Source organism: Coturnix japonica, chromosome 2 (genome assembly GCF_054131305.1).
Source record: "Coturnix japonica strain WE chromosome 2, WE-NBRP24, whole genome shotgun sequence".
NCBI lineage: Eukaryota > Metazoa > Chordata > Aves > Galliformes > Phasianidae > Coturnix > Coturnix japonica.
Genome location: NC_140664.1, coordinates 118,435,452 through 118,448,969, shown reverse-complemented (window position 1 = coordinate 118,448,969; position 13,518 = coordinate 118,435,452). Strand labels below are relative to the sequence as shown.

Below are 13,518 nucleotides of genomic sequence, written 5' to 3'. Positions count from 1 at the left end.
ATTCACTGTCAGTGGTAGAAGGTAAGGGCAGAGGTACAGCTAAGTATATTATAAAAAAGCAGTTTCTGTTTCTCTCTGTGGGCTTTCATCCACATCCATGCACTTTGGGATCTGAATGGACAGAAAATAAAGAAAATAAGCATAGCCAAGTTGCTTCAGTGAAGCATTTCCTCTTTCTCATCTCTCATTTCAGTAAAAGAGATTTGAGAAAGTAATACTGTGTTCCCCATCATTTCCCTTCACAGCATGCCCATACAGCACCTCTGAAGTAAATGACTGCCTTATGAAGTGTTCGCTTACATTAGGTTTAAAAAAATGCAAAGTAATAAATGAATGCAGTTTTTGCTGCCGCTGAGGTGGGGAGGTAATCATGAAAGGACTTTTAAAATTTGTCCTGTGTAAAACTGCAATGAGCACTATCAGTTGTAATTCAGTGTATGACTTGGAGGCAGGATAGATATATACGTGTCTCAAATCCATGGCTGGAAACTACAGCATAACCTGGATAGAAATGAGGCCCTTGTGATCAGGACTCCCTGCCTAGTGGGGAAGGATCTATTGTCTGTGGGTGCTACCCAGAAGCTGATGAGCAGCTCCCATGTAATCCTACCCAAGGAAAAGGAAAACTTAGATTATATCCCATGTAATAGAAAATTTTCTGTTTGTCAATGACAAGACCATTATGCCAAACAGCACTGACAATTCCCAGCAGATGCAGACTTGCATGTTTAGAGCTGTAATCAGCAAGGTATTGAGGATACAAGTAACCTTTAGAATCTGCATGTTGTCATTGATTCAGGGACTGTTTCTCCACCATCTTTGTGGCTAAATATTCTCCCACATAGTGACAGTGTCACATCAGCCTCTATAAACCCACGTACAGTGGATATGTTCCCACATCAGAAGTTTGCAAAGAGCCAGTACAACTTGTACCATAATGTTTTAAACCCCGAGGAGGTCTACATCTTTCACATGCTTTCTGCACCATCTAACAGGCTTTTGAAAGTCAGGTCCTCTGGGGAAAATCAGCAGTTCACTTTTCTGGAGTACAAGTATTTGCTTTGTGGATCTTTCTTTAGCTCTGTTTAATTAGCTGCTGTGTACACCTACAGCATCCCTTTTGGGGCATTAGTTATTCCACTTAAGGGCTGAAATATCTTTCTTTTGTCTGGCTTAATCCATGGTCTGGAGGCTGAAGATCTGATGCTGGTGATGCTGACAGCAATTATTATTTCCTACTTTTACAGGATCCACAAGGGGTTGGCTGGATGTGCTGGAAAAGAACACCCATTCATCGCTGCAGCACAAAAGTCACTTTATGGTTTTTATCACTTCTGATACATCTACTCTACAAATCTAAAACAAGGAATCTGGTCTCTGTGGTGAAAGACGCACACATAAAGGTAAGGTAGGGTAAATACAGCACATTTGTGAATTGTTCATACAGCCATATTTGAAAATGCTCTTTGGCTTAAAATGGTGAGTGTTATTGATAATACTGTAAAATACGAGCAACACAATTCAAAATGGACTGTCTTCTGTTATTCAGAATCACTTCAGCATGGGAAATGTGGCATGCAGCACCTCAATACATTGATTTTCAAATGGAAAAAACTGCTTGCCATAGAAATTAGGAATAAATTCTTATCTCATTCATTGTCTCTGAATCACCTGAACTGTCAAATTGGCTGTCGTGCCAGTTTGCACCATTTCTATATACACGGAAGATACAGTTAATCTATTAAAGCATTGTGGACATTTAAGGCAGTTATGCCCAATTGAAAAGCTGTCTCTTTAGTTCTAGAAAAGGTATAAAAAAATATAATCATTCTTTACCAGTGTGGAGATGGAGAATACATGAAATTTTCCACAAAAATTAAAAATAAAAACTGCAGATATGATGCCTGCCTGTGTGTGACTGTAGGCAGCAGTGGCTGCTGGTGGAGAGGCAGGCTGTAGTTTATGAGAGCACAAGAGCTAGCAGGGAAATATAGCTATATACACAGGCTAATGCAACATCTGCTAATTATGTGATTGTTTCTAGAAGAAAATGAGCACTAGAGGAGAGATTACCTAGCTGGCTATCTTAAATAGAATTTCTATAAATGCTTCAGAAAGCTTACTTTAGAATACAGCTAAAAATCCACTCTTTGTAGACAAGAGAACACTACTGTTAGCTGCATTAAGCAGCTCTACTGTAAGCTTTCTCGTAATGCCAAATTTCACCTGGTGCTGGACACATTCTGATGTCATCTTGCAGAGCTCCAGGAGCTCCCCTGCAAGGCCAGGCTCAGTCACATGCCACAGCCCAGGTCTGGCTCTGATGACAGCACTGGGCAGGCTGTCACTGCTCTGCAGGCATTCTCTTATAGTTCTCTATCAATTTTGCAGGAGTTAAAAGATATAAAGAGTAAGATTGTTATTGTTACACTCTATCTTATCCTAACTTGCTAAAAACACTAGTAACTTGTCACCAGACAACTTGTTTGGAGATATTCCTTTGTAGCACTTGAGATCCCAGAAGAGACAACACAACAGGGCAGGTAATAAAAGAAAGGGAGAACCTCATTGCTGTAAGCAGAACCTCAAGATAAGATGGCATAAACTACAAAACCAGTCAGACTTATCACTTCTATGCATGTGGAATTGTGCACACACATGATTTTGAACTGATAAGGGTATATAATCAGGAGATCTCAGATGGCAGGATACATAGATTTTGGTAGCATTACCTCAGCAATAAGGGATAGGATACGTTATAGAAAGTAAATCAGACAACCAAGCATTTGAAGCCACATTGTTTTCGGTTTAAAAAATAAAATATAATCCTATTGGACAATGACATATTTTCAAAGTATTTTTGAAATAAAGATGTCAGTGTTTTAAGTGTTATATTTTAATTTTGGTTATTTAATAATGGAATTTTAACTCCTAAATCAAGCTTCATTGTCTCAATTTTTCTTCTATTTATGGGAATTCCCTCTTTACAATACTTTGCATGCAGTTAATTTTATTATTAACCGTTCCCTGACAGCAGTTTCAGCAAATGTCAGCACCTAGCAGAAAGAGCACTTTCAACATAGACCTTTGTGATCTCAGTTCTCTCTGCTTAGTTCAGAAGTAGTGCCATTTAATCCTTTTTTCCCCCCCATTTTTCTTTGTTTCTTTTCTCTTGTGTGTTTTTTCTTGATACAGCAATGCTACTTGTGCTGAGGTAGATAATTCAGCAACATAAAAACAATAGGAAAAATATAAAAGCACAGTCATGCTCAATTTCAGTGCAAAACAACTGACAACAGCATCTTTGACTAAATTAGCTTAACCGCAAGCACCTCACTTAAGCTGAAGTTGCTCCTATATAGCATACCTGGTAATGCATTAATATATGCATGATGTAATCATATATTTCTCCAGCAAGTCGGTTTTCTGGTCTCCAGGGAATAATAACAAATTGAATTCCTAGTAAGGGCACCAGGATTAATGTGGCTCTGACAGCTTTCATATACATGTTGGACTCAGCACGGTGGGTATCTCTTAGCTTTGTCACCAAAACTCGAACAATGTTAAGCAAAAAGAAAAAATTGACCTGTAAAGCAAAGCCATTATAGGTGAAAGGAACCAAATCAAACAGGCATTCAAACCAAAACCACAGAACACATAAACGGCTTTAAAATGCAGTTTCCTAGCTCCCAGTGGGCACTCCCCTGGGAGTCAGACCTTGGAGAGCACCATGAAAACCTTCAGAAAGGAGACATTAAGCTGCTGTACGTGTTTCTCTGAGGACCCTGTATGGATGCTTGAGATAGGCAAGGATAAGTTCTGAGCGTTTTGATGCTGATGTGGTCAAATTCAGGATCTTCAAGGAACAAAGCATTTCATAGAGTTTAAGCACAGTGGATGGATTATCCTCTGGGAAACAGCTGCTCTGGAGGTCACCAAAGTGTCATGCTTTGTGCTGCAGCCAGGTGAGAAACCAACAGGTGTCCCTGGGCATATGGAGCCTACAGAGTACACACATTATCTGAGGGACCTGCTCTGGCTCATGTGTGCTGTCACTTCAGGATTGTGTTAGCAAAGGGCCAAGTCCGTCCCTGAGAAAACTCAACTTGGTCTCCCTGGGACTGTAGGGTCCTATGTACACTGCCCGTAGGTTACAAAATAAGCTGGAACCAGGCAGGAAGGCCAAAGAATTGAGAAAGTTTTGCACCCTATTCTTTTTATCAAGCCCTTCCAAGTAGCCCTGTATTTGACTTTCAGAAACATTTCTAGAAGCCTGACTCCAGTCATGGGTGCTCAGCACAGGGCCACATCACCCTGACTTCATAAAGCAGATGTGCCTGGTGCCTGTGAAGTAACAGGAAGGCAACATGTGCTGATAATGAGCCTTGAGAACATCACAGGTATCACAGATTTCCTTTCTCTCTGGTGTGTAACCGGGCCACCTTTCCTACTTCGTTACAATACCAGCAGGCATCCATGCTTCTGAATTTCAACAGACTTCTACAGCAATCATTTTTAAAATAAATATTCTCTTATTACATAACTAAAATAGACGTTTTAATAGTCCCAAAGCCATGAATATGTGGGAAACCTCACTTGGATCTTTCAGAACAATAAACCATGTATCAAGCAAGCTTTCACAAAGCACTATGTAACGTCTTAGCTACTGAGAGACCTTTAGACTATTTCACATTTGTGCTCTACTGGAAAAAAAGAAAAAAGAAATAAAAAAAAAGGAATAATAAATGACTTCTGAGGTCCCATTCAGCATTAAATGTAAATCTTATTCTCCATCCTCCTCTGACTTCACTCCCTCTACTTAACCTTCACTTTTAGAATTTTGTGAAGTTACTGTGGAAGGTGAAAAAAAGACTGCAAAGGTAAAATCCCTCAGCTCTTCTGAGTCAGGCTATCACTATGAGATTTCTGTAGCAAATCATGAAGGACATTGTATAAACGGTGACAACTTCAAGAGAAAATAAAACTGGAAACAACACAAGAACAAGACAGAAACTATAATGCCTTGTTTTAAAAACAGCGGTTGCTCTGCTTCCATAAAACCAGCCCATCCTCATCCTCTTTTCTTTGCAGCAAAGATGTGCAGACTTGGGGCTTGGCAATCAAAACAAAGGCTGACTGGTGTCTCCTAGAGGCCGGCTTTACGACAGCAGCAGCAGTTGAGATCAAGCCAATAAACCCGTAACAGATGTGATCCTGCAGGTATGGCAGGCTGAACATGGCAGGGATGAAATGGCTCCTTTGTGTTCTTGATGTGCAAGGTTACTTCTCAGGAAGGGGCAGAAAGACCTTCTGTTTTTTTTTTTTTAGCTAGTAGACAGAGGGTTGTTTCTTTATTCAGAGGGGTTCTCAGTATCCACCATCATACTCTTTGATCTGCTAGGCCATTTCTGCAGGTATTTCCATGCAGAAGTTTACAAGTAAGTGGAAGCCTGAAAGCTGAAAGCGCATCTTGGATGGCATGCTGAGATGTGTTTGGGATTTGGGCTGAATAAAACTCAATAGTTCAGTTTGCTTCAAAATGTAATATTTCAGGTGGTTCCTTGGTTCTTATTTATGAGAAATATTGAGAGCTTTTCTTTAAAATAAAAAATCACAAACTGCTTTCAAATTTTCACCAGAAGACCTGACCTGCAGACATTTCTATTCTCTACACATTAGCAGCATGTCTAAAATAATTATTAAACGGTTGATAGCAAATAACATTCTTACCAATAAAGCTGCCATTACAGGTCCATGAACAATATAAAGCAAGTGAGTGTCAACACTCATCCAGCAGCTGGAGGGGAAATACACCACAGAATTTATTATTTACTCAAAATGTGTAACACAATTAAATAGTGCTAAATTCCTTCAAAAATAAAAAAAAAAAAAAAAAAAAGGACATGCTACTCACTTGTCATTGAAGTATTTGGCTCTCGCAACTGCATGAATAGATGCTGGCAGTAAAGGGAACCCTGAAATGATTAAAGGTATTGGTCAGTCTTGGTGTTTTGGGCTTGAATTTCATTGTTCATAAAACAAATATATGCAATGTTCCAGTTTTCACCCAGCTCCTCAAGGGAAGCCCCTGCTCTGACAGGAAGCAGAAGAGAGCAAATGTGCACTGAATCAGGGGGAACATGCCATGCTCAGCATACCTCAGTTGCATTCATCCTGACATTAAGTGGCAAGGTGACCCCCATCCTGTCTATCTGCCTTCAGTTTCTGTGTAGTCTCCCTTTCCAACAGGCTAGAAACCTGGGAGCCTGTGTTTAAACACTGACCCCACCTTGTACAATCTTGCACATGCAGACAGCTGGAGATCATCTACTGCTGTCTGTCCTTTGCAGACAGCTCTGTAGACACTCTCTGGACGCAACACTTTTAGGAGAGGCAGAGAATCCTCAGACAAATTCTTGAGTGTTCTTGCCACAGGACACAGGTCAGCCAGTGCTGGAGTGAGATTAAGGTCAAAAAGAGGTACATACTTTACATACTACACCCTGCAGTCTCCAGGCATCTCTAAGCAACGGCTACTTGCACTAGTGCTAAAATAAGTTCTTACAACAGTTTAACTTCAGAGGACAGTGCAGCTGTGGGAGAATAAAACAGTGGATTCCCTTCTCTTTTATATTGTTAGAGAAAGATTACTTGGCTTCCTGCTACAGAATGCCTTTTTAGACAAATATAAGTCTCTCAACAGAAAGAAAGGAGCTTCCCTTCTCAGGGTGATTTTATGGGACTGACAGCCTCAGAAAGTCATTTTGTTTTGGAAATGGAGCAAGTTTGATCCAGTTTTGTTGACAGACAGCGTAGACTGAAATGCATTTTTAAGGGACTGCTCTTTAACAATAAAGAGCATTGCAAGTAAATTGCTCCACATGATGCTTCGGAACCTTTTTCTTCTGCAAAATGCATTAACCTAAAATATTTGGCTCAACAAATTCTCATGCAAATCTGAAGAACACAACGGAAAGTTTTCATTAATAAGGTAAGAAACTCTTGACCATCTATGGTTCAGATTTCCAGACACAGGCTGGTCCATGCAGCTAGATGTTGCTCTTGCCTTGGAAAGGGCCAGAGGCAGGGTGAAGGGGAGCACCAAGAAAGCCTGTTGGGTCCTCATGACCTCATTGTATCACTCCAGAGGTCCCACATATGTGTTATGTGTGCTGAGCAACTCAGAAAAGGTCCCACTCCAGCCATCCCAAGAGAAGGTATGCTACACCCCCAAAGGTCGTGCCAGGTACTCTCTGAAAAAAAACTGGCAGATATGCATAATTGTATTTCCAGTTGGATTCAGAAGACAATCTGCCTCAGCACTGCCCAAATAAATGATTCCCTTTTCGATTTTACATGGTTGAAGCAGCCTGAAGCAGCCTGATGGAGCAGAACACAGTTGGATGCATCCACCTGATACTGTTTTCTTGCCCTGCATTAAAAGAGTGATTTTCTGACCTGCTGAAACATTAGCAGATGAAAAAGGACACTCTCAGCAGCAGGTGCCAGAGCAGGTGTCACCTGAGGGCATCCATCTTGAAATACATCCGTGTCAGTTTCCCTTCAATCATCTGCAACCTTTTGTGGATGCGTTTTTGTATTTGCTCTGATTTTTATATATATATATTTTTTAAACTAAGTTATTTTATAAACATCAATAAAGACTTTTCCAAATAAAATAATCCAGGTTATCTTGCATAGGGATCAGTTATAACAAGGAATAATGAGTATATTCATCTTGTGTTGTACATTTACCTGATTTTATGAATTACAATTCAGAGCACGACCCGCTGTTGTTGCTCTGCATTGGCCTTTGGGGAAAGTATCTCCCTTCATTGATTAACATAGATGGACGTTTAAGGTCAGACCATGTGAGTACTGATTTTCAAAGCAGTGGAATTACATGATTTATGCAAACTTTAAGGGTGGCCAGGTAGTCCTAGTTATCAGCAATAGGACCTAATGACTTCTACTTCAGTTAGAAGGTGCAAATGACTACTTTGTGTGGTAGTATCCATCTTGTTACATTAATATGGATGCAGACTTCACAGTCAGAGTTGTGTCACTTTCTATTAACCTCTTCTCTCTCAGTAAATCATCACACCATTCCCACAGACGGTGCTTAGTTTTGGGACAATGCTGCAGATACTGATGAGCAGTTATCTTCACTGAATTACCCATCAAGATGCCAGTAATGCCCTCAACCATATTTCAGCTAGCTCTTAAGCTTTCACACTGAGCCAGCCATCACAATAATGCACAAGATGCATTACCTAAACTGAACATCACTTAGAAAATACGTTAATGCCCATTTTGCTCTTGCATAACGCGATACAGAATGACATTACTTCAGAAAGTCCTATGCTACAAGAAATGAAGACAGCAAATGTTTTAACTGGAAGGAAGAGTAGAAAATTACACTTCAGATAGGGCTTCCATTTTCAAAAGCAGAGCGCCACCAAACTTTGTACATTCAGATTTTCAGAACTATTTTCAGATAGCACAGCTACTTGCTCCTTGGCTTAGCTATTTGAAAGCAAACACCTCCCCAAACCAAAACAACAGCAGCCAAACAACCAACAAAACAACATTCTGCTTCACCGTTATAATCCCCTTAGCATCTGCCCAACTAGCAGTCGAAGTCAAGGTTCTAAAGTTCTTCATTTGAACTTTCACTTTTCTCCCACCTAACCAATTCCCATTTTTCCTCTGCTAAAGCAGGAGAGCTGTTTTTCATTTTCCTACTGTAAATGAAATAATGAAAAATGAAATGATGCTGATCAGGCATTACATTTGCAAAAAGGATGAAAAATAGAAAGTACATTCTTTATGCTTCAGTCTGGTATTGCAAGAGATGGTGCAAGCAAACCATAACGCAGGGAGATGATGAACAAAGTTCTGTCATTTACTGCTTAGTGCACCATTGGGTTGTGAAATACAAGGCCTGGCTCACCAGAGATTGGAACAAGACCAGAAATTCGCAGCTCCCAAGCTGAAAAAAAGCTATTGCTAATGATTTTCTGTCAACACTGATGCAGACAGGATTTACAATAGAGATTTAAATGTGAAAGACATGGTTGTATTTATGTGGCCTTTCATTGGACCAGGCAGTACAAAGAATAAATACCTGTTGTTGCTAATAATGAAATGGCAACAACTCCCTCAGTGAAAACAGAAGAGATCTGCATATTTGGAGCTGAAGGTCCAGACTTAGTTATGATTTCTTGATCAATACGCATGTTACTAGAGAGACTTTGTGTTTGTAACCTCTCCCATAGTATATCACTGAGATTTGCTAATTGACATCTGAAATGCCTTAGAGATCACTGCTGTTAGACAAAATAAGAACAGAGACATTATCTACTCCTCTGTGGGTAAAGTGGTATCTTCTCTTAAAGTCGCACCTGCCAAAATATACCCAATTTTTGTATGTGCTGAATTTTTACAAATTGGGAGACACAGAAAATGATTTCCTTTTTCCTCATTCCAGAATAAATACACTTTTATAAGCACTGTCACAGATTAATATTTTTGCATGCAAAGTGATAAAACTAATCATGTTCTGTTCAGATGAGATGAACTTGGATAAAAATCTATTTAACTCCCACAGCTTTGCTTAACAAAGCTTAAACATTTCTTTCAGCAAATCCCAGGGGCAGCAAATAATGGATACTGACAGCTGTTGATATTTTTGTGACTCTCTAGACTCACACAAAGAAATGCATTCAAATTTAGCACCCAGTAACTCAGTCCTAGGCTATGACTTGGTAGCTTGAATACAATGCAAACATCTGAAGCATCCACCAACTTGCTACATAGCACACCATACATACCCCAGCCCAAGAGGTAGTACCAGTGCAAGCGTTGCTCCTCTGCAAAGACAGCCACCACAATCAGCGTGTGCAGGTAAATGCCTTCACACAGCATCCAGAAGTAGTTACAGCCCAGCATGTACTGATGGAAGAACTGCAGCACTTTGCAGCTTACCTGCCAGGAAAATGAGATAACATCACACACCTGACCAGCACTGTACATCTAAGCAGCCAAAGGCGATTATAATGCTATGCTATAAGAAAGCAAAGTAAAACAGATGCCCAGCTCTTGCTGGGTTTGTTTGGCACATATCAGTTAAAGGTGTATGTAAACTTTGTAAATGAAATGAATAAAGTAAAAAACCTCGACAAAAGAGTAAAAAACTGTATTATAACAGCACTCCAGAAAGTAATATGCAAAAAAAAACCCCTTCAGAAGTCCTTAGTTCCGTGCTTTTTAGAACTGCATTTGTTTTGTAGAACAAGCAACCTGTTCTAGAAGAAGGCTGTGAGAAAGACATAACTTGGATCTCCAGTTTAGTGATTTCTTTCACTTTACTCAGAATTTTCAAAGGTTTGCTCAGCTCTCCTGTGAGTCAGTCACTCCCTCAATAAGCAACACCCAGCTCTGAACTCCCTCCTTTGAGAACAACAAGCGCTGCAGGCAGTGGAGATGAAAAGACATGGATAGGTGAGGCTGTGAAGCTGGACAGTGGTTCTTGCCTGTGGCTCAGATCAGAAATTGAGATTTCAAACTGTTTGGTGAGCAGATGGTGGGGAGAAACATGTTGTGTCCATTCACCAGCTGGTATGGGAAGAGAACACTCCCTGTCTGAGAGACTCTGATGTCCATCTGCATCTACCATGTCCCAGCACCGAGGAGGCCTATGAAGCAGGAGGGTGATGCAGGAATCTCTTCAGGGAGCACCAGGAACCACACGGACATCTGAGGTGCCCTCATTGACGACAAAATTCCAGTTGTCACCTTGGCCACAAGGAAATGTTCCTTCCTCTTCACTTCTCCAGATGGTTTCCAAATTACCTGGACTAGAGGCAACGTTTTTGCTAGGACTGACTTGCCTCTTTAGTGTGACATTTCAACCATTTGGCAGAGGACTGTGTGCCCCGCGTCTGTCTGGAGGACTCACAGTGCCACTCTGGGACATAAACACAGGTTCAATAGTGATTCTGTTGCTGAACAGCGTTCCCAAAGCAATTCACAGCACATGGGCATTTAGCTCTGTTTCAATATTTACACTGTAGCTTGTTGCTCTGAAAATGCTCTGAAAACAGAAGATCATTGACAATGCAGCTTAAAGAATTCAGATAGGATTAACTTGAAGGACTAATTTTTTTGTTTCTTTGTTTTTGTCATTTCGTTTCTTCTGCTCACCACACAGAGCAAAACGGTCACATAGTTTTTCCACACTGTGTCTGAACAGTTCCTACAAAGTACGCTGAGAAAGGATAAAAAAAAATGAAAAAAGAAAAAAAGAAAAAAACCAAGGTTTTGCTGTTTTCAGTGAACTTTCTGAGTAAGGGAGTAACTAAACCACATGAACAAAGCCAGCCCTTGCTGCAACTTTTATCTGTAGCTCAGTACTTGAGATACAGAAAGCACGCTGCCTGAAGATGAACTATTCTTTGTTTCCTGAAAAACAATACATCTAAACTTAATTTGCTCCATTTCCTCAGCATTTCCTCCTTTCCTGTGCCCTCCACATAAACTATCACTCGTGGCTTTAGAAATAAAATTAAGCACCTATGTTTTAGAGTAATGGCTATGCAGACAGTTCATGACTCTTATGAGTAATGTAGTCACTTGCTATGCAGTATATTACAGACTGCCATTGGCAAGACATGAAGGATATGTGTGATTAGTACTTGGATCCACATCGCATTAATTTGAGAACTAATCTGTAAAAGTTACCATGAACAGTTTAAGCACAACAGTGCATTGCGATGAATTATGCTGAATTCCTATCAATCAAACTACAGTGAAAATCAATCTTCGCTTTGGATGAGCTAAGAAATGCAGCAGGCTTCAGCTGTGGCTGAGTGCTGCCATGGAAATATTTTCCTCCCATGAAAAGCAAGTGTTTTTCTTAGATCAGAGCAACCTGTTGCTTATGAGAGCTGGATTCATGTATGGTGTGAATAAAAAATGGCAAATGTAGCCACGCATCTCAGTGTACATCAGCCTTAGCTGGGAAAACTGCAGGACTCTGAGGTTATGGGAAGTGCTTATTCTTACAGAAAAAAAGTAAAATGAAATTGCAAGATAATACAGGAGCAAATCTTTGATGGCTTCCGTGCTTGATAACTTGGAGATTTAATAAAATAAAATAAAATGGTCAGGTATTTTGTCTTCAGTTGAAGTTAAATGCATTTTGACGCAAGCCCTTTCTGTCATTGTATCTCACACAATATGAAGCATGGTCAAATCCAGGATTCAAAGGATTATCACAGCACCAGTAGTGCTTCTATTCCCACTGGGACTCATCATGGAGAGTAAAATGGATTGTGGTTGCGCACTTAAGCTACAGGGGAAAAAAGGGTCAAATAATAGAACACAGTCAGGCAAATGTTTCTGATCTAGCAAATCTTGCAAAGAGTTCTGAAACTTAAGTGAACACCTCAGCTGCCATATAAAATGAAAAGTTTCAAAAGGATGCTGGAACCACTTTGTGGAGAAGAAAGAAAAATTCATTCTCCTTTCCAGAGAAGGAGCTAGAACTGGTGCTTGTGATTTATGTTATTTTATTTTATTTTATTTTTCAGGATTTACTGGGGCATTATAAATGCTGCTAACATTCCAGGCCTATCAGGAGGGTCCCAAAGTTCCACCTGCCTATGAAGGATTGTGCAATTGCATGGCCATGCAGCTGGCATGCTGCTCTCCTTGGCTAGGGCACAGCCCCTCCTCACAGGTCACAGGATCATAGACTCATGCAATATCCCAAGTTGGAAGGGATCCATTAGAATCACTAAGTCTGACTCCTGGCTCCACAGAGGACCACCCAAAAACCAGAGCATATGACTGAGAGCACTGTCCAAATGCTTCTTGAACTGTGGCAGCCTGGGGCCATGACCACTGCCCTGGAGAGCCTGTTCAAGTGCCTAACCACCCGCTGCTGCAGAACCTTTTCCTAATTCCCAGCCTGATTATATCATCCTTCTTTTATTGTGGTACCCCAAACTGCACACAGTAATCAAGGTCCTTGCCTGCCATTTCCCTGCTAAACTCTCCTTTACTGGCTGACAGAAAGCATCAGCAATAATTAATGCAGAATTAAATAAAAACCAGAATACTGCCTTCATTAATAATAACAAAACATCCACTTCTAATTGATTTTGAGCAGGTCTTCCTAGTAACTCAGTCAGAATAAGGCTAAGTTTTAGTAGAGGGAAGGCAACTAGCCCTGGGTTTTGCAGCTGGCCTTCCCAGCTCCACAGCGCCTGGCCCATCACCATGGGGGCAGGATGCTTAGCAGTGTGCTTAGTGAAGCCTCTCCTCAATTGTTCTCCATCCACTGAAATGCCTCAGGCTAACATTTGCAAGAAATAAATTGCTAAGAATAAGCAAAACACGGTCATTAGTTTTTGGACAAGCCAGTTACATGGGCCACCACTATAGCTGTACATTTCACTGTTTAAAGGGCAATAAGCATGTTTGCCCTCACTGAAGATCAGTCAGCGTGGGATC

At 40.5% G+C, this 13,518-nt stretch overlaps 1 protein-coding gene across 5 annotated transcripts in view; it reads right to left on the bottom strand.

The window, feature by feature from the left end:
* The window catches only part of CALCR (calcitonin receptor), a 136,001-nt gene that overhangs the window by 17,953 nt on the left and 104,530 nt on the right, over window positions 1-13,518 (bottom strand). For 4 of the 5 annotated variants that reach the window (XM_015853563.3, XM_085538623.1, XM_015853562.3 and 1 more), the window contains 4 exons: window positions 9,834-9,987; window positions 5,915-5,975; window positions 5,731-5,797; window positions 3,368-3,586 (listed from right to left, as the gene is read on the bottom strand). In XM_015853563.3, the coding sequence (XP_015709049.1) occupies window positions 3,368-3,586; window positions 5,731-5,797; window positions 5,915-5,975; window positions 9,834-9,987 (501 nt within the window). The remainder of the gene's footprint in view (window positions 1-3,367; window positions 3,587-5,730; window positions 5,798-5,914; window positions 5,976-9,833; window positions 9,988-13,518) is intronic. The other variant, XM_085538624.1, reaches the window with a different exon arrangement.